The sequence below is a fragment of the Benincasa hispida genome, chromosome 9 (assembly GCF_027475165.1).
Source record: "Benincasa hispida cultivar pf3 chromosome 9, pf3_genome.v1.1, whole genome shotgun sequence".
Lineage (NCBI taxonomy): Eukaryota > Viridiplantae > Streptophyta > Magnoliopsida > Cucurbitales > Cucurbitaceae > Benincasa > Benincasa hispida.
This window is the reverse complement of record NC_143486.1, coordinates 15,888,697-15,911,813: the sequence shown is the minus strand read 5'-3', so window position 1 is coordinate 15,911,813 and position 23,117 is coordinate 15,888,697. Positions and strand designations below refer to the sequence as shown.

Here is a 23,117-nt window from a genome sequence, read left to right as displayed (position 1 = left end):
TTTGAATTCTCTCCCACGTACTAAAAAATTAATAATAAAAGATTTAAATATTTTTAAATAATAATTTTATCTTATATATATTTTCAGAATTTCAAAATAAAGATGTGAGTCTCTAATTGAGAAAAGGAATATTTTAATAGATGAACTAAGTTTTGACCTTTGAACATGCTAATTACTAATTAGCGTCTAATCTACTAGCTATATTTGGCCAAAAATATATATATATAAATAAAATCAAACATTTAAAAAATATACATTCATATGGTTTCCTTTATTTATCAAATAGATACACCATCTCAAATCCAAAACTATATCAATCAAAGCATATATAATTCCATCCCCAAATTTTCCTCCTTTTTCTTTTCACTCTTTCACTAAAACAAACTTTTTTTTTTTCAAATCTAAAAATAATAATAAAAAAAAAGAAACTATAATTATTTCGAATTATTAACACCCCTCCGATTTTTAGGGCTCAATCAATTTAACTTCATGTATTTCCAAATCTGTCCCTCTTCTCGTTTAATCAAATTGACCTTCAACCCGTTCTTCATGTAGAAAGTTAGGGCAAGCTTCGGCTCCACCGGATGGCCCGTCACCACCGCCACTCGATACCGGCTTATGGTAGAAGCGGCGACGTATTTCATTTGATAGTACGCAAAATCCTTCCCCAGACACAAGCGAGGGCCGCCATTGAAGGCTGTGAATCGGTATGCGGATTCGCTCATGAATCGACCGTCTCTCATCCATCTCTCAGGTTTGAATTCGCAACAATCTTTCCCCCAAATCGCTTCCATTCTTCCCATTGCGTATATTGCGTATATGATTTTCGTTCCTTTCTTCAGAATCGTTCCGTCTGGGAATACATCGTCCTCCACAACCTGAATCAGACAGATAATTGATTAGATTTATGAAATTTGCTTTGAAATAGGAATGTTTATGAGTAATTATTAAATACCTCTTTGTGATCGACTGGAACTGATGGATACAATCTTAGGGCTTCGGAAATGGCGGCGTGCAAATACTCCATTTTCTTGATTTCCTCTGGTTTGAACACTAGCGAATCTAATCGAAGCTCTCTGGTTTTGGCCTCTTCTCGTTCGCTGACGATTCTGCAAATTTCTTCTAGAATTTTGTGTTCTACATCGGGATTTTGATCGAGCAACCAGAAGAACCAACTCAATGCTACGGAAGATGTGTCTCTTCCGGCAAGTATGAAATTGACGCAAATATCTCTGAGAAACTTGTCGGAGAATGGCCGCCCTTGCTCGTCTCTTAGCCTCATAAATACAGTTAATAGGTCGGATCTTTGATCATCGGCCTGCGGTTGTGCCGCCGTATAGAATTCTCTCTTCCTTGTTTGAATCACATTCTCTGCAAATTCGTCTACGGCTTTGATCGATTGCTTAAGCTTCTTTTCCATTCCTAAGTTCAGGTACCTGCTTAAATCCATTAATTAATTTTAATTAGTGTTTCTTGATATATATATATAAAAGAAATTACCACATAACATTCAGAAAATTCATTTATACTTTATTGTCTCAAAATTAAATAATAGTTTCTTTTTTCTAAAACACTTCTGATAAACTTTGTCTGGAATATTTTAGGTTAACCATATCAAAATTTTAATTTAAGCATTTTTTAATACAATTTAACCAATATTTTATTAGAAGTATGGAGTGAAAATTATATGTAACTAATTCAGTTAGATTTTGGTTGGTTGGTCTGTAATAAACTATTTTTAAAAAAAATATGAAGTATTTAAAATTCAATTAAAAAGTTAGAAAAAAAAAAAAAAAAAACCTCATGACTTTCCATATGAAAGTAGGTGTGATGAAGCGTAGAACAGTGACTTCAGTGGCATCCTCAAAGGCCTTAGCAAATGGAATCTCCGGCAAGCCACCGCGCAAGCAGCCAGGATCCACCCCAAAAGCAATCATACACACATTGTCAAACGTCAACCTTAGAAGAACATCTTGCAGGTCCACCACCTCCGACCGTCCGGCGAAATTCTCCAACACCGGTTCGAGCCTCGAGTGCACGAGCTCCACCAACGAGTCCACCGTCATTTGTCGGAACCTCGCCGAGTGAAACTCAATGCTCGCCACCTTCCTTTGTCGCTGCCACGTCTCATCATCGGCACCAAATATTCCGTCACCGAGAAGGTCCCTCACCGTGTCGCGAAAAAATGACCCTTTTGGGTAGGAAGAAAATTTAGTCTTGAGAAGGTGCTCTAAGTTTCGGGGATCAGCAGTGACAACACAATGGAGACTGCTGAGCCACGGACCTCGAAATTGAAATGTGCCCTTGTGACGGTGGAGGAGCTCAGTAATCCATTCGTAGATATTTCCCCTTGCTGCTGTGATCAAAGCTGGTAACATACCAACAAGTGGCCATACAGGCAAGTCATATCGTCTCTTCTGTCTAACAACATGGATAACCAAGAACACAAAAAGAGCGAAAGAGATCTCCAAGATTTGGACATCAAGGAGCGGCCGGAGCCTGAAGTTTGCGACGGAAATTGGAGGGGGCAAGGGGGAGGAGGAGGAGGAGAGGTTGCCGGAATCCATCATAGGTTTGTGATGAAGGAATGGACATGCATGGGAAAACATGAAGTTTTTGTTGGAAAAAGTTGAGAATAAGTGAAAGAGTCATGCAATATAAGGCAGCAGAAAGCATGCAAAGTTAGCTTGCTTGTTTTTACTTGTTTTGGCTGAAAGAACAGTTTTAATTTGGTGAGCTGAAAATGCTTAATTTTCTAAGTTGCTTGAAGGAGGAAGATGGCCTAAATAAGCTAACTTCATCTTTTTTAAAAAAAAAAAAAATCACTATGATCAATATTGAAGAGGTGAGTTGGAAGTTATTTAAGTTTTGGTTTTCAAAATCATTTTGAAGAATTACTAATTTGGTGTAGATTGTATTCAGCCAACAACACAAAACAACTTAAATTATTCTAGAAAACAAGAAAGTGCCATTTGCAAAAACATAAATTTAAAATTTTGAAAAGAAAAGACGAAGAAAAGTTATCCAAACAACTTGTGAGTGCTTTAAGAAACAATTTATTATTATTATTATTTTAATATTTTAGAATAACAATTCAGTTAGGTAACCGTTTATTATTTTTATTTCTAGTAGGTATCATTTATTGGTTAAAGTACTATTTGGGTTCATATGCTTTCAGTTTTATACCATTTTAGTCTCTCTTTTTTTTTCCAAAGGAAATTATATATACACTCAAAGCGAAGAATTAAGCACGGAGAAAAGGCTATCCTCGTTTAAAGTGGAGGATAACCACTCTGGAAAATTTGCACACGAAAACACCTCACCTCATCGTCTTCCATAGAAGAAGACCCGTTCAACTCAACAACATCTTCCAACCTAGTAGCAACCCGAGCAAGGTCATTCGTGAATGGTGTGATTACAAAATGAGAAAATAACACACTCAAATCTTCGAGTTAACACAAAATTTTCATCAATAAGAAAATGAATTTCCGACAAATCAACAACCTCACCGTTCAAAATTTTTACCATTTTAGCCTTTTAACTTTGAATAGTTATTGTACTTCTAACAAATCTTGAATTTTGGCATTCAAAGTTAACTTTCATCGAAATCAGTTTAATAATAATACTAATATAAGAAGACATTAAGGGGGTGTTTGGCCCTTCAAGTTGGGTTGGGTGGGTAAGAAAAACTCACTCACCGTTTGGTTCACCAATTATTAAAGAGGTTTATTACCTCGTTATTCGTGTTAACTCACATTTCTCACCACGTTATTCGCATCAACTCTCCCAATTACTCTCCTCCTATAATAATTACTAACTCAATTCTGCATGCCAAATGCCCCCTAAGTGAATATAATACTTTCACAATTTATAAAAGAGATGTTTTTTTTTTTTTTGAAAAAACAATAATAATCTAACTACATGGACATATTTTAATATTTAATAAAAGTACATGACCTTAAATTGGACATTTAAAAATACAATGACCCAAATAGAATAACACATAAAGTACAAGGACAAAAAAATAATAGTAACAATAATTAATCCTAAATTACGAGAACTAAAATGATATTTTATACCACTGTTTTATTGTTTTAAGTTTTACAATGTATTCCCAATTTAGTCCTTTTTGCTTAATAAAATCTATTAAGTACAAAATTTACAAATTAACCTATTGTTTACAAACGTCTAACCTTTCGATTAAGGTTATAATCTTCCTTTCATAGTTTATTTCAAATTCATAATAATCTTTCCTTTTACGTATTCTTTTGAAATTATTTCAATTTATTTTTTGAAAAAGCAAACAAATGATTTGGGTAAGTTGAATAACTATGGAAAGAATTTTGGTGGGAGTTTGTTCAAAGGCTTAATGGAAGTCAATTTTTTGGGAGACAAGGTGTGTACAAATTAAAGATGAAATTATAACATTCTATTTTATTTTATTTTATTTTATTTATTTTTGGTTTTTTGAGTGTCCATTTTGGTTTGGAGGATGGTAGGGTGGGTGTGGCTGATAACCTACTGATTAATCAATTCCAAACCCTAATTTTAGTGGTTGATTTTCCCCCCTAACTTTTCTCAAGTAGACCAATTTTTTAAAATTAATTTAAGAACAAAAATAAATAGGATATAATATTGTAGAGGAGATTGAGAATTTTGGTAAAAGTTTTTAGTTTAGAATTTGAAATCTGGCAGAATGATTTTTTTATGGATAAGATTTATTGCTAAAAAGGGAATTTTCACACACAAAAAAAGAGGGAGAATAGTATAAAATTTATATATTTTAATCCATTTTCTAAAAAAATAAAAAAAGAAGGTTTAGTCCATAACATTTTGAAGGAAGAATAATATTAAGAAGCTAACTAAAAATTACAGGGTGATTAATTACTTTTCATTGAAGCAGTTACTTCTAAAATTTTCGAATTTATTGCAATTAAATGTACAAATTATCATTAAATTATGGAGCCTAGGGAACCTAAACCCTAAACCCTAAACAGTAATATAACTCACTAAATATTATAAAGTTACTATTAAACTTTCAAACTTATGATATATAGAGATTAATTGCAATGATGTTTGCCTAATTACTTAAATATTAAAATTGGAGGAGACGAACACAGATACGAAAAAACTTGGGTGTACTATGCAGCCTGGTATCCAATTGAAAGCTGTCGCATGACAATGGATTGTATTAAAAAATAATGTAATTTTTTAAAATAATGACAAAAATGGTATATATAGGAAAGAACTTACAAAACTAAGATAAAAAAGAAAAGTATTAACAAAAATAGGGTAACAAAATCGTGTACCCGTACACCATTATTGTTGTAACCTCCATGTTAGCGTAGGACTTGGTCAATGAAAATAAAATGATTTGCTTTCAAAATCCATAAATATTAAAAGTAACTTTATTTTTCTCAATACTTTCAAACCAATTTTGTTTTTGTCAATAAATATTAAAATAACATCATTTATTTTAAAAAAAAAATTAAATTCAAGTCAAATGTAATGTTTGTTTTTAATTCATAATTCATGAATTTTTTTTTAAAAAAAAATGCATAAGTAGATATTGTAAAAAAAAATCTCATAAATAGATTTTAAATTTAATTGATATATATAATACTATTAGTGATAGAATATGAAAATCAATATTTTCAAATTCTATAACAAAAAAAATTCTTAATCTTTAATGATCAAACATTAATATCCCTTCCATTTATTTTTTTTAAAATTTTTTTAAATGGTCAAACATTAATGTTTCTTCCAAAATGGTTAAACTTGATTTAACCTTAAATCTTTACTTGACATGTGGTTAGGAAATCGTGCATTGGGTACACGATTTATGTGACGGTCTACGATTTTACAATCCTATTTTTGTTAATACTTTCAAACAAACTTTTGAAAATATTTACAAGATATAGCAAAATTTTAGAACTATCAATGCTTCTATCCATGTCTATCAATGCCTATCATTGATTGTTATAAAATTTTGTTATATTTTGTAAATATTTGAGCTTATTTTTCTATATTTAAAAACAATAAAAAAAAAATCCATGATAATTTGTTTTCAAAAAAGAAAATTATTAAAAACTTTTTTTTCTTTTTTTTGTAGGAAAAATGGGTGCATGACTTAAGTACAGCCTAAAAAAGGTACCCTTTTATTTGTTTTATTATATATATATATATATATATATATATTGTCTGACCCAAGTAAATAGAGCCCAAATTTACACGAGAAATTAGACTATGTAACAATATTTTGAGTTTCATTTGGAAGATTAGCGAAGCCTAATTCTTTTTTAATACAATCAAAATAAAATAAGGGTTAACTCACAAACTTAATCTTCTAATCTAATGTCTGTCTATTAATTTTTCATTTAGTCATTTTAAAAAAACCACTTAAACAATTTTATTTGAGTTAATCAAGTTAGTCAATTTAAAATAACAAAAATATAAGCAACACAATTTTAATTTTGAGTTTTTTATATTTGAAAAATATGAAAATTAACTTATTTTAAACTTAACTATATTAAAATAATTAAGATGGAAAGTTTAAAATAATCTAAAATCTAACTACTTATTAGATACAAGAAAATATTTCACAAATTAAGATTTATAAATTTACATTTCATTTCCACGTTTTTCCTAAACCTACACTCCAAACACATTTTCTTAAACCTAGGCTACCTAATCCTCTTAACCTAATCCACCAAGCTTACCATTTTCAGACTTAAGATACCAAATCTGCTCATCAAAATACTTCCTTGGGGTTTACTTACTTCTCCCCTTTGAGGTTGTCAAATGAAGGTATTTGTCTCTTTCTCTGACACCTGATTGTGTTTATGTGTAACACCAACGATATCTGGGTAGTTGCAACCCTCGAGGTTGTAAAGCGATAGTATCGATTTCGACTCAGTTTTTTTTTTTTTTTATCGGTATAATTCCTTCAGCTTGAGCAGTCGATCGAGAACTTAAGAGTTTGACTTTTCCTTTCGGGACGTGCATTCACCAATGCCATCTCTCAGTTTTCCTTCAACTTTAATCTTATTTGGGACAATCTTCAACCATTTGAAGATACAAAATTTGAATTTAGACTTCAAGAGAAGAAATATACTTTGATGGATGAATCATCACTTTTGAAAATGGTAATTACTAATCAATGTCTAATTTAGTTGCTATATTTCGATTTAGATTTAAATGGGAAAATGAAAAGAAGGTATAAATCAAATCAAACATTTAAAAAATATACATTCATGTAAAGTACTTTGTTTATCAAATAGATACGCCATCCCAAATCCAAAACTATATCAATCAAAGCATATATAATTCCAATCCCAAATTTTCCTCATTTTCTTCGCTCTTTCACAAAAGCAAATATTTTTCTTCCGATCTAAATAATAATATTAATACTAATTATAATTATAAATAAATAAACTATAATTATTTCAAATTATTAACACTTCCATCGATTTTTTGGAAAAAAAATCACAAAATGACCAAAAAATATAAACATTTTCTATGGCTGAGCTTATTCTAAAAATTTTCTTATGAGGGACCTTTTTGTCATATGAAATATCAGTTATACCCCCAATTTTAAAACACTAAAGTCAACATTTTGTCCATTACGGTGGTGTTTGACCTTCTTCCATTTACGGGCAGTAGTTGGGTTAGCTTTATTCCTCTTACCAACCTTCTTTTTATCACCTTTTAAGCCAGAAGTAGAAGTCCTAGATTTTACACTAGAGGCTAAACCTTTGTGAAAACTTTTATTGACAACATTTGCCTCTCTTTATTGTTCTTTGACTTTCATAAAGAACTCATAGGTCTGAAGTTCATTAAGTAGGGTGTTAAGATTGTAGTCAATTTTTTTTATAACAACATTGTTATAAAATTGTAGAAAACTCTTCAGAAGAGTCTCCAGAATAAAGCTGATCTGACTAGACTCGTCAATGATAATGTTATTCATCTCTATTATATTAAAGTGGACCATTATTTCGAGAATATGTTCCTGAACTAATGTGTCCTCCTTCATCAGTGCATTGAAGATGAAATTTAGAGCGTCATGCTTAACCTGTGAGGGCGGTTTTCCAAACATATCTTGCGATAACTATATGATCTCACGTGGAGTGACTATGCTCTCATGCTTCTTGGCCAAAACATCAGTTATGCTTGTCTAGATATACACTTGAGCCTTGTCATTGGTCTTTGTCCAACTATCATATGCATCACGAACATTTTGTGATGCATTCGAGCCAGGAACTTAAGGACATTCCTTAGTCAAAACGAATTTTAGGTCATCAATCACAAGGATTGTTTAATATTCATTTTCCAGATAGTGTAATTTTCGTCAGTTAATTTTTGAGAGGCAAGTAACGATATTATTGAACTTGACATATTTAACAATTGTTGAAACCAAAACAAAATTATTTATATTAGTGTCTTGTATAACTCTTAATTAAATCTAATCAATTTTAACAATTTTTTTAAAAAAAATAATGAACCCTAATTTCACTTAATTTGCAATGATACTGCAATGATTAGAATAACAGTCATAGAAGGGTAGTCAGTTAATCCTTCACTGAATTGAGACGATCTCAACCAATTATTACACCAGAATAACTTTTATTCCTATAACAATTAGTTACCATTTACTTGGTCAAGGAATTATTAGACTCACTCATGCATGAGTAGATTAAGAATCATTCTTACAATTCTGCTTTATTGATTGATTGTAATTAAATTTCATTCTTCATTGCAATCTTTATTTTAATTGATTGTTGAGACTGGAGTAACAACTTTGTAACTGGAGCTAGCATGTGTTTTATGTTTGCTTGATTAGGTGTTTCTACCTTGCTCGGGATGAGCAATAATTAAGTTGGGGGCATTTAATAACTCTCAAAAAGTGCTTAACTCGGGCTTGTTAAGAGATTTTATGTGTTTATTGTGTTATTTTGTAGGTACCAAGCAATCAAGAGGTAGAATCGACCATTTGATGAGAATCAAGCTTAATTGAAGCAAATTAGAGTTGATTTAAGTATCTGGACTTTAAGGGAGTTAAAAAAGACCAAAATGCCCCTGCTTCAACGTCGCAAAGCTCTTAATTTGCTTAAGTCCAACATTCGCCTAACGCTTGAAGACAGAATGTTGATATGTAGGGTAGCGTTGTGACACAACGAAGTTTTCCCAACGCCACCGTTCCAACACTCGGGGCTTGATTTGTCGAGCGTTGCTATGCTCTTCCTAACGTTGCAATGCTGCGGTCGTTTCCTATAAATACACCCCTTTGGATTTAGGTTATTTTATGCTAAAATTCATGGCAGCTGAAGACTTGTGAACTTGAAAGCTATGGAGGTCGAGGAGAGGTTTTACTATCTTTTATCCCTTTGATGTTTTCGATATCATTTTGTTAGATTTTAGTTTTAATTTTGGATTGTAAACATATATTGGCTTGAACTCTTGAATTTGTCTATGGATTTATGAGTTAATTTTCATCTAGTTTCTTGGATCAAGAATTTGATGTCAATTTCATGAGTTTTCTGTTTTCAATTGATATTGCAATTATGAATTATGCTTTTCTTTGAATCTATTTAAATTCTCAAGCATGATTATTGATGTTGACTTTCACGCTTAATTGTGCATGCTAATGACTCTTAGTCTTACTAAGGTCTTAAGTAGCAATAGTAACGAGGCATTTGATGGCTATTCCTAGAATTTCTAATTGCTAGGTTCAAAGAATAATTTGGTTAATTGAACACGGTTTTCCTGACGATTAATCGACGTAGTTGAATCCTAAATCTTAATGCATGTGTTTCCAGTTCTTTATGGCCATTAAAGACCCAACAAAATTTAGGAGCATGTAGATTAGTTATGGTATGGTCTTTCCAACCTTAATTATTAATTAGTACGCTTGATTGATTTTTATTTAGTTAGTTGTAGGCCTTTGTAGAAGCTAGTTAAATCGCATCAATTCGGTACCTAAGCATGCATAATTCAAACGTATAATCAATTGACAGAAAACGATGATCGAAATTATATTGAATGCTTATCTTGATCTGAAGACTAGATGAACTGATTCCTATTTATATTTTTCTGTTGCATTTCAATTTTGTGCATGTTTCAAATTAATCAAAACCTAAAACCCCATTTTTGTTGTTTTTCCACAGTCAAATTTAACTTAAGAGAGAATTAATTTTGTGCTTCTCTGTGATTCAACCTCATACTTACCACTATTGCTACATCTTTGTAGTGATAGGAGTAGTTTGGTAGTATAAATTTTCTTTTGACCAAGTCTGGAGCTTATTAACGATGTAAGTTTCAAACCTGTCACTAGTTTTTACATCATCGTCATTCAAACAGTCATGAGGTATTGTGATGAGGTTGTTATACGATGGGCCCTCCAATAGTGTGGGTATATCTATAAATGGTTGGGTTGGAATTAGGGATGATCATCAGTTGGTCGGAGTCGTTTTTTCGACCAAACCACCATTGAACTGACTATGGTCGGTATAGTAAATATTCAAACCGACCTCGACTAGAGTAAAAGTCGATCGGTCGATCGATCGATCTGGTTGGTTTTATTCTTTACATCTTTTTTTTTTTTTGAAATTTCTCCATTTGGAATTTTCCCAAACCCACATTGATCGAATCCTCTTTTTCTCCAACCGATCGACTTCGGTTTGGTCGACTTTATTTTTTGGTCTATCATGCTCACCCCTAGTTGGAATAGTGGAATGCATTCGAACTGAATGCAACACCTCTTATTGGATGGAAGCAGGCGGGGTTGGACCATGAATGGAAGGTGTTGGAATTGTTTGTGATCTTAAAGATTGTTCGTATAGATGGTCAGTATCAAACTGTGGAGTACATCTAGATTGGATGTTGATCAATCCAAGCTTCACTTCTATTCAAGTTACATGACTTAATATTTTCATCTAGTGAAGACATGGTGGGAATATTATGTGTTGGAATGGTTGCAAACCCAAAGCTTGAGGGGTTGGAATGGTTGGAATTGTTGGATTGCACTGCTGATACATATTATCTATGTTAACTATATGATCTTCATGAGGTATAACTGATACAAAAAATGACATCTGGGATGCATCACTGCCTTCTAGAAAAAAGCTAAGGACTTCATCATTAACTATGTCAATTGGGGGAGCTGGAATCAATAGATTGTAACAATGTTGATGTGTATATCAAACATATCTGGATCAATATTTAGTCATTGGTGCAAGATACTCACTTGTTCACTACACATTATATCATTTCTAACCTTCAGACTTTTCATGTGACCTCAGACATAATTGTTTCTGGACTAGTCCCATTATCCACCAAATCGTACAAAGATGCGAACTACCATCATTGATATGCAATCAGAAAATTGACAATTAGATTCGAATTACTATTAAAGTAAGCGATTACCCCTCAAGTTATAATAGATAGCCCAACAAATTACAAACGATCACCCATATTAATGTAAGTAATCCTTTATTATTATATAAACAATCACTTACATTATGGTGGGTGATCTTCTATCTTTATGAAAGCGATTTTGGAAGAAAAATACTATGTAAACACTTACATTCTTTTTCGTTTCTGGTTCTGACGAACGTGGATGCTCTATACCTAAAGAGAAAATGAACTGAATGAAGATGAAAACGATCGAAAATGAGAATGTTGGACTGGAACTCCGAGAGAACAATGGGTGAAGAAGTTGAGGAGTGCGATTGAAAGTGAATAACTGAGAATGACCTTCCATGAATAACATTCAATATTGTTGGTAATATTAGTTGAGAATAAATGTTCTGGTGAAATGTTGGTGTTGCATTGAATACATCTGTTAAATCGCTGAAGAAATCGTTGAAAGAGAATGAAGGTAGGCGGGTTGAGAAGAGGTTTTAAATTTGAGGATAAATCTGGTATTTCACATGACATAAAAGATCAATGGTAATAAAAAAAAATTAAAGAGGTCGAAATTTTTTTGCTTTTTGGGCCATTCTATGAATTTTTTTTAGGGCTAAATCAATTTAACTTCATGTATTTTCGAATCTGCCATATTCTCGGTTAATCAAATTAACCTTCAACCCGTTCTTCATGTAGAAAGTTAGGGCAAGCTTTGGCTCCACCGGATGGTCCGTCACCACTGCCACTAGATACCGGTTGATGATTGAAGTGGCGACGTATATCATTTGATAGTATGCAAAATCCTTTTCGAGACAAAGCCGAGGGCTACCATTGAAGGCGGTGAATCAATATGCCGATTCGCTCATGAATCCACCATCTCTCATCCATCTCTCAGGTTTGAATTCGCGACAATCTTTCCCCCAAATTGCTTCCATTCTTCCCATCGTGTATATTACATAGATGATTTTCGTTCCTTTCTTCAGAATTGTTCAGTCTGGGAATACATTGTCCTCCACAACTTGAGTCAGACGGATAATTGATTAGATTTCTAAAATTTACTTTCGAAATATTAATGTGAATGAGTAATTATTAGTTACCTCTTTGTGATCTACTCGAACTGATGGATACAATCTTAAGGCTTCGAAAATGGTGACGTGCAAATACTCCATTTTCTTGATTTCCTCTGGTTTGAACACTAATGAATCGAATCAAAGCTCTCTGGTTTTGGCCTCTTCTCATTCGCCAACGATTCTACAAATTTTTGCTAGAATTTTGTCTTCTACATCGGAATTTTGATCGAGCAACCAAAAGAACCAACTCAATGCTACGGAAGATGTATCTCTTCCGGCAAGTATAAAATTGACGCAAATATCTCTGAGAAACTTGCCGGAAAATGGCCACCCTTGCTCATCTCTTAACCTCGTGAATATGGTTATTAGATCGAATCTTTGGTTATCGGCTTGCGTTTGTGCCATCATAGAGAGTTATCTCTTTCATGTTTGAATCACGTTCTCTGCATATTCATCGACGGATTTGATCGATTGCTTCAGCTTCTTTTCCATTCATAAGTTCGAGTACTGCTTAAAATTAAATTATTTAATTAATATTAATTATAGATTTTTTCTTCTTTTTCGAAATAGAGTTTTTTCTTAGTATAGTGTCTGAAAAATTATGAGATTATACTAATGTTTCTTGATGTATATATATAATATATAAGAAATTACACATAACATTTCAAATTTTCATTGATACTTTGTTGTCTCAAACTTAAATGAAGTTTTATTTTCAAACACTTCTAATAAACTAATTTTAAACAAAAGAAATAAAGTATGTTAAGATTAGAAAAAGAAAATACCTCATGACTTTCCGTACAAAAGTAGGTGTGATGAAACATAGATCAGTGGCATCCTCAAATGCGTTAGCAAATGGAATCCTGGCAAGCCACCGCGCGATCATACACACATCGTCAAGCGTCCTCCAGGTGGCTCGAGATCCTATGAGATTTTAGGTAAAATTTTGATAAAGAAGTTTTCATATAGAAAATATTATTTAAATTTTATTTTTCTTACCTTTTGAGATGTAAAATTATGTATTACATTTTGATAATCTAAATTCATTAATATATCATTTTTAATAGGTAATATGATTGATCCAATTAATTGACCTTATATAAGATAATCCAATTTAATCTTTCTTGCAATATAGTTGACCTTATATAAGATTTAATTGTAATTTTGAAATGCTTCTTTCCGCAGAAGAAAACGTTACTGATATTGTTATTAATATTTTATAAGTAATATATGCATTTGGAAAAAAAAGCTACTTTTTTTTATATAATTTAATATTTTAATAGGACAATCAACTTCATTTTGCAAGATTTCTCATAATATTTTTAATTCAAAAAATAAATCTAAACCATCAATGTCAGAAAGTGTATCATGTTTAATGTATTTTCAAGATTAATACAATATTTTTTCAAATTGTCATCACTCTAATGACTTTAACATTTTCATATCAAATAAGGAGTTAAAGATATTTTCGTATACTTGAAATTGATCAAATCTATTTTTAAGTGAAGAAATTGTTTGATTTAGTATAGTAAAAGTATTCAATTCTAAAATAATCTTAGGTGATCGTGTTTCTTCAATGTTAACATTCTCATCAAATTTTTTCCATCATTCATTTTTCACGAAATATTGGTTGTATTTTCATATCATTTGCAATTTCTTTAGCTGAAATCATAACATTTGTGAATCCATTTTTTCATATTTTTCTAAAAATGAAACTAAACCTTTCAAGTTATCTAAAGCAACATCAATATGCATATCTTTATGTTGTAAGACTTTACTCATGGAATTTACAGCAAATAAGATATACCATATAGTCATGCCTAACAAGAATTCAAAATTTTCAAATTCATAAGTAGCTAAACAATTAGCTTCACTTTTCACTTTAGGATCTTCACTAGTTTCTCTTGATTTTAATAAACCATTTCTTTTTTGAGGCACTTGAAATCTTATTGCTTTAACACTTTCAATCGACTTCCCCATCGTGTTTATGACAATGGTTTGATAGTCAAGTTGGTTATGTGATCTATTATTTCATCATTTCATTACTTTTACTTCCAATAAAAAATTTATCGAGAGCACATTTTTTATATTCAATCACTTTTTCTATTCTTCTTTTCTTCTTGAGCTTTTCATATTCAGATTCATATTTTATAGTAGACATATTGGTATTCTAACTATGCAAATAGAAATAAACCTTAGATGTTAAGGTATTGAACAATCAATCATATGAAATAATTTTTTTTCCAAAAAAAAAAAAAGTAAAAGAACTTGAACGAAAAAAATCTATAACTTTGAAGCAGCTGGATTGAGTTGGGAAAATAATTTCTGCTTTAGCAATCGATAATCAAACTTGGACTCGTGAGGCCATATAGAATATCAATAAAAATCTGAGCATTGAGAGAGGTTTAAAGAGTAAGAGAATTCAACTTTAAATGAATCTAACCTACCATAAGTAATATATTGTTTTAAGGGAGTTGTATTAATGGTTGAGATTTTAAATAAAATTTGAAAGGAATTATGAATAAAAAGACTTGAATTATAAAGAATTAGTCTTTATTATGAAAATATTCTTAATATTTAATGAGATCTCTTACACATATTGATCGTTGAATTAATCCAAAATCAATTTTTTTATATATAAACTATAAAGATTAATAGTTACATAATAAAAATTAACATTTAATTTTAAAGAGGTTTTTCATATGATAAGGACTCAATTGTTACAATTTTTAAAATATAGGGACTATAAAGTGTTATTTACTAAAATTTAAGGATTAGTTTGTTACAAATTTAAAAGTTCTGACTAATTGTCAACTAAAGTTTAAGGACTAAATTGTTATTTTAATGAAAGTTTAGGAGTCAGAAGTGATTTTTAACCGATACATAATTATCTTTTCTTTTACGTATCATTCGAATTTATTTGGAAAACAGTTTTTTTTTAAAGCAAAACAATTTATTTGGGTAACTTCAGTAATTTGAATTTGGGTGGAAGTTCAAAGGCTTTGGAAGTCAATTTTTGGGGGACAAGGTGTGGGGAAATTATAACATTCTTTCTTTGGTTTTTGAGTGTTCATTTGCTTTCTAGAATGGGAGGGTGAGTGTGACTTAGGGGTTGTCATGGATTGGATTGGGTTGAAAGACGTTTTAAACCTTAAATTTCTTCAACTCAAATAATCATTATTGAAAAAATAAACTCAACTCAACCCAACCATGAAATATTCGGGTTGAATTGGTTCGGGTTAATCGGGTCATTTGTTTAAAATTTTATTTTAAAAAGAAGCACAACGTAAATATGTAAAAATCTTATTTAATTATTTTCATATATTGAATTAAGATTAACAACTCAATTTTAATTTATATAGTGAAAATTTTCTTTCTAGAATGCAAATAAACTACTTTTAAGGGTTATTGAATAATAGATTATTTAAAAAATATTGTAATTAAATAAAATTAAAATCAATATATGTATAAATAATTGTGTTATAAGTAATAAAAAATATATTTTAAAGTTAATAATAAATTCAGGTTGGTTTGGGTTATACTAGGTGAACCCATGAACCAATCCAACCCATAAAATTTTTATTTATTTGAATCTAATCCAACCCAAATGAGTTGATATCCAAACCGTACGGAGTGGGTTGGACTGATCGCTTTTTCAGGTTATCGAATTTTTTTAACACCCCTAATGTGACCGATGATCTACTAATTAATTAATTCCAAGCCCTAATTTTAGTGGTTGGCTTTTCCCACTAAATTTTCTCGAGTGGACCATTTTTCTAAATTAATTTAAGCACAAAAACAAATAGGAAATAACATTGCAAAATTGGTAAAAGTTTTTAGTTTAGAATTTGACATCTGGCAGAATAATTGTTTGTGAATAAGGTTTGTTTCTAAAAAGGGAATTTCAAAAATAAAAAAGTTTCGAATTATATATTATGTAAATATTTTAAAATATTTTTTTTTATATATTTAAAAAGACTCCAAACTAAAATATATTTATTAAAACAAAAAGAAAATTCCTCTCATAGTTGATATTTTGCAAATAACAAGATAATCAAAGTTTGAAATTAACCCAAAAAAAAAATTATTACCAAACGGGGCTGAAATAGAAAATGAAATGCTTACCAAATGGGGACGAAATAACTTTTGAAATTTTTTAAAAAAAATTTAAAACAAAAAACCAGTGTTTCGTTTGATAACCATTTTGTTTTTTTTTTATTTTTGATATTTAAAAATTAACCTTATTTCCTCTCCATTTTTTACAATAATTTATATAATTCTTAAGTACAATCATTGAATTCTTATGCAAATTCCAAAAACAAAAATAATTTTTAAAATCTACTATTTTTTAGTTTTTAAAATTTGGTTTTGTTTTTTAAACAATTAATAAAATATAGATAGCAAAAGAAGAAATTTGGAGGTGAAAACAGCGGTTATAAGCTTAATTTTAAAAAACAACAAATCAAAAACTAAGACCTCATTTGGTAATCATTTTGTCTTTTGTTTTTGTTTTTGAAAATTAAGCCTATAGTATTCACATTTTTTACCATGATTTGTAACATTTTTAAGTACAATGGTTGAATTATTATCCAAATTCCAAACACAAAACAACCTTTTGAAAGCTATTTTTTTTAGTTTTCGAAATTTGACTTGATTTTCTAAACCATTGATGAAAGATAAGAGATGAAGAAATTTGGAGATGAAAATAGTGTCTATAAACTTAATTTTAAAAAATAAAATGGTCACTAAAGAGGACCTAAATCATTGTAAGGCTTTATACACCAAAGTGAACTATAGATTTTGATCATATGTAGGCCAAAATTGATGGCGCCCAATATCATTCCTACATATGTCAGTATCTCTAGAAATTAATTTGTTTTAGAGCATGTTGTTTTAAAATTATCAAATCTTGGCTCAAAATCACTAAAAACAAAAACATGTCTTTAATCATTAAAATTCAATCTAATATTTGATTTTATTTATAAACTCGATTTTGATAACTAATAATAATAATAATAATTTTTTAGTGATTAACGACATGTCTGGAGTTAATTTTTAATTTGATAAATGTTATAAATTGTCTTTTTAAAATGAGTAAAAGAAGAGGGAAGGAAAGTTGAGATAGGATAGGTCGTGTTTGGTTGACAATTTGAATTATGTTTTATATTTTTAGATTTATTGAGTTCATCAAATATGTATTTGACAAACAACCTAGATTTTGTTTTTAAAAACTATTTTCGGAATTTGTTATTCATATAAGTTTTAAAATGCAAAATTATATGAATAGAGATAAAAATATATATATATATATATTTAGAAATATATAGTATGTGCATTTTTAAAATTAAAATACGTATTAGGTATATAAATTACATAATATTACAATAAAATAATTATATAATTTTTTTAACTTAAAACATGTCCATAAATAAAGTAATAATAGTTTATTGTCGACTAATTTTTAGTGGATAACTACAACTAATTTTTTTATTTATAGATATAAATAAAATGCATTTTAAACAATTGTTTAAATTAAAATTCAGTTTCTAAATATACTACGAAAATACACATATGAAAACATCAAATGCAACTTTATTTCCATTGAATACTTTATTTTCCAATTCTCTACTAAACAAGCCACTTTTTAAGTATGTTTTAATTTTTAAAATAACACCAACTTTTAAAATAATAATAATTAAAAAAAAAAAACCTTGAATAGTGTGAGAGTCATTTTAAACTTGTTTTAAAAAATTAATAAAAAGTTGATTTTGATTCTTATGAATCAAATATATATATATTATTAAAATTTTGGAGACTAAAAAAGGGTATATTTGGTAGGAAATTCATATTATATTTTATGTTGTTCAAATTTACTAAATTCAACGAATATGTATTTCATAGTCAATTTTGACTCTGTTTTCAAAAACTGTTTTCAAATTTTATTATCCAAACAATGCAAATTCTGAAACAACATATTTATGTTTTTTTTCAGTGTATTCAGATTTTGAATGTGAATTTTTAAAATGCATAATTATATTATAAGAAATACAAACATTAACAAATTTAATATTTCATGTTATAAACTCAATTATTCTCGTTAAATAAATATATACATTATATTATATATTATAAATGATATAATATAACAAGATAATAAACTAGTTCATAAATTAATTAATAATAATTTATATCCAACCTAACATTTAGTTGGTAACTATAATTAATTTTATAGTTTATAAATATATTATCGGACACATTTTGAATAATTATTTAAATTGAAATTTAATTTATGAATTTGATACTAAACCCATATTATATTTTCATTAAAAACCTTATTTTCAAAATTCAGTTTTTAGATTCTATCAAATAGACTCTAATTTTCTCCGTCTCTCAAAATCACCGTCGAAAATGTTCTTACAAAAAGATGAAGACATACAAAAAGTTAAATAGCCGTTTAAAATGTTTAATAAAATACAATTTTTTTTTTTTCTAAATTTTTCAACTTCCATCTGGATGGCTTTCTAAAAGTTCAATTTTTTAATCAAATTTAATAATGTGATATGTGACATACAAATATTCAATCTAATTTTTTTTTATATATAAATATATTGAGGTTGAACGATTTCTATTACGTCAAAATAAATAAATATATGAAAATATTGTATTTTCCATTAACTAGATATGTTTGTCTAAAATGTGTAGTTGATAAGTCCACATCTCCGATGTGGATTTTTTTTTTTTTTAATTTTTGCTTCAATTTCCTTTTTAAATTGCTTCTTCTATTCGGGTTTTAAATTGATTTTCTTTTTTTTTTTAATATTATTATTATCATAAAATTATAAACTATAATTGGAAGAAGCAACGAGTTTTGATGATACTCTAAAACAGTCTTAATATATATTTGGTAGTGATATTGAAAATTTTAAAATCACTTCCATCATGTTAAAGGTCTAACTTACATATATTTGTACTATCAATTTTTAGGTATGAGATTTAATTTTTCATTTTTAAATTTTATGCTAAATTCCTCTTGATTACTTGGTGATACGACACGTTAAAAGAAAAATATGCTTAGATACTTGAAAAATATATATATAAAAAAACTGCTTTTCTTTGAGTTTTTTTTTTTTTTTTTTTTTGGATTTTTGTCTAATCTTAAAAATGTATTTAAAAACTAAAATAAACAAAAAATTAAAGGTCTCATTTGGTGATCATCGACTTTTAATTTTTTAAGTTTTTAAAAATTGTGCTTATTTTCTCACGGTTTTTTATACTTATCTCCTTGTTTGGTACAAATTTTGAAACTTTAGGCATGAGAATATGCTTTTTCCATACATCATTTATACCCATTAATGATACATATCCAAAAAGGTCGGTTTTATTCATTTCTACTCTCTCTTCTCTTCTCTTTTAATACATTTATTTATTCTTTTATTTTTATATATTATTAAAAAGGATTAATTTAAATTATCTATTATATGAAAATTAAATTTATAAGTTATAAAATTATAATGTATGAATTTAACTAATACTATTTAATAAATTAATTAATTTAAATATATATATTAAAACAATTTGATATATATGTACTTTTTTATTTTAGTTTAATAAACTAGTTTATATATACACATATATACCTATTTTATTTTTCAATAAACTGTCAAGAAACGAAACATAATCAAAATAATTATATTTATAGTTTGTTAATGATCATTATGATTAATATAATATGAATTATTTTTTTATAATTATAATTAGTTTATCATTGATTAATTAGAATTCATTGGTTGTTTCATTAATTAATACATCATAATTATATAAATTCATCAAATCGATCCCATCAAATTATGTAATTAAGTAGCTTTAATTGTAAATTTTTCATTTTACAAATACTTTAATAATTAATATTATTATTTGATTGTTAAATAATTAATTTTCTCAAAACTTTGAATTGAATTTATTGTTTATCAATAAATCTATTAAAATTTTAGAGAGTTTTCATGATTAATTTTACAAATAACATTCTCATGCACATCCAAACACAATCATTCTTCATTCTCATTGATAGACTTATTATTCTCAGGCATCATTAATTATTGGGTATATATAAAACCTTAAACCAAATAACTCCTTAGATAAATACTGAAAACAAAACAAGTTTTTGAAACTACATTTTTTAGTTTCAAAATTTGGCTATGATTTTGAAATTACTCATAAAATATCAACAACAAATCATAGAAAAGAAGGTGTCGTCTATAAGCTTAATTTTCAAAAATAAAAAACCAAATAATTACCAAACGGGGCCTAAGATACCATTTTAATCTCTATACTTTGATACTTATTTTATTGTTCCTTTAATGTTTAAATTAGTCTTCGTACTTTTAAAATTCTAAAATTAAGTGTCTACTCTTGTTGTTGTTTGAGGTTAAATTCTTGAAATAAAATTTATAGTCTCTACTAGCCTTCTCTTTATAAATTCTAAAAGATATTTATGTTATGTTTTTATTAACAGAAAAACTATTATTGTTATTTTATCAAAATTGCCCCAAACCCTACAAAATAGTCCTTATAACAAACAATAATGACTGATTTTAAGACACAACTAGAGAATAAGTGACAAGACTCAATCCCGAATAAAATAGAAGGATAGAGATGGAAGAAGAAGAAAGATGGGTAAAATTAGTAGAGAGAGGAACGAGACTAAATTTTTTTTGAAAATAATTAATTTCCTAACTTAAATTGTCAATCGACTACAAAATGTTGTTGTGAATTGTGTATAGCTCATTGGGAGATGATTGAGGCATATTCTATTTGTTGGCTAGAAAATTTTTCGAAACAAATCTCTCAATTTACCGATGGTAATACACATTTTTGCTAATTTTCTTGTACTTCTCAAAAAAAAAAAAAAAAACTCTATTACCAAATACACATATTTTTCAAAATTTCAGGACTTAACCAATAATTTTCATCATCTTTTGAAAAGGGATGTCAAAGTGATGAACGTACACCTTTTAATTCAACTCTTCATTGGTCGAAAATATTCGATCCAAATATTGTCAACCACTTTGTTGGCCAACAAGAAGCTGCCACGTGTCACTATTCAGAATTCCAAAAAAAGCATATTCCTTCTTGGGGAAGATTCAACAGATTAAAAAAAAAGCATCTAAAGCAATCTTGTATTACGAATAATCGTTGAATCCTTGGTCAACATTTTTTTTTGGACCCTCTTTTCAAATAAATAGTGTTTTTTTTTTTTTTTTTTTCGATTGAATGATTAATTACCAAATTATTAAATCTTTTATTTTATTGATCTTTGGGAAAATCCAAATTTTGAGTAAACCTCACTCTCAATTTTATTTAAACATCAACTAAAGAAAAAAAATATATATCTCAAGCAGAAAAAATTAGGAGAAAATGGTAATTTAGTTCAAAACATAAGGACATTTTAGGAAACAAAAATATTGACTAAACAATTCTATTTTGCCCAACTTAGGACTAAAAAGTTGAAAGTTCGCATCTTCTAATATTGAACTAAAAGAAAAAGTAAATTCTTTAATACAAAATATATAAAGATTTTCCCACTATACTTGATTTGTGTGATTTTAATTACTACTTTTTAATAATAATTCAAAAAATTTATTGAAAGATATTTTTGGAGGGAATTTTATTTTTATCATGAAAACTAGTCTTTGAAATGTTTTGATAACACAATCATAAGATACTTGAAAATAATATATCACTAATAGTCTATAGAGTAATAATAATTTTAAGTTATACCTACCATATCTTTTATAATAAGATTTTCTTTTCTTATTTTGAGTGCAACTATGTGTAGTATGATTTGAGCTTTTATTTATTTATTTATTTATTTTGTCAAAGTCATGATATCTTAAAAATTAATTGATCTTTTCTTAATGGATATATATATATATATATATATATATATATAAGTCATAACATGGTTATATATATTGTTGTATCAACTATTAGCAATACCAAATTACATTTTTATTTATCCAATATATCCAACTTTCAATGAAAATTGATATAATTTTAACCTATGGTGAACAAGGCTTAAAAAGTCAACATTGTTTTCTCAAAATCAATTTTTAAGTTAATCATGTTCCAAGTATAAATGTAAAATGTTGGGAAAACCTTATTTCTTTTGCTATTTTATATCTATGCCACAAACTTCACTCTCATCAAATTATATAGGCTTTTTATTTTTTCTATTCAATATTTAAAGAGGGATGGTTGAGTTTACCACCTAAGTAAAAGCAAAATTAAAATAGAGATATTGAATTCTAACCGACAGGTAAAAGGTTCAAATCAGTTTACTTTAATTAAATGGTCAAATCTGGATAAGTTCACGATCAATTTGGGGCATAAGAATTCGAAAATGGACAAATTGTAACCTTGGATGCACTCATTTCTCTTTTAACCCCACCTAATACAATTAGATGTCCAATTTTCCCACGGAGACGAGACCCTCAGGCGAGGATTCCTCGATTAGGTGGGAAATGGGGGAGGGAGTGGAGGAAAAAAAATTTTCGTGAGCTAAACGGGGACAAGGACGGGGAATGCATTCCCCGTCCCCGTCCCCGCCTCCGACCCCCGGCCCCAGCCCCGTCCCGATTAGCTTTT

The 23,117-nt window shown here is 28.8% G+C and overlaps 1 protein-coding gene and 1 pseudogene across 1 annotated transcript; both read right to left on the bottom strand.

Moving 5' to 3' along the window:
- Positions 1 to 203: 203 nt before the first annotated feature.
- On the bottom strand, positions 204 to 2,833 carry LOC120086723 (cytochrome P450 86B1-like). The gene is made up of 3 exons (XM_039043502.2): positions 1,801 to 2,833; positions 956 to 1,436; positions 204 to 878 (listed from the first exon to the last, which is right to left on the bottom strand). Exons 1-3 carry the CDS (start codon positions 2,607 to 2,609, stop codon positions 477 to 479), a joined length of 1,692 nt encoding a protein of 563 aa, XP_038899430.1. The 5' UTR covers positions 2,610 to 2,833; the 3' UTR covers positions 204 to 476.
- A 9,199-nt stretch (positions 2,834 to 12,032) lies between these two features.
- On the bottom strand, positions 12,033 to 14,453 carry LOC120084572 (cytochrome P450 86B1-like; annotated as a pseudogene).
- Between the last annotated feature and the right edge of the window lie 8,664 nt (positions 14,454 to 23,117).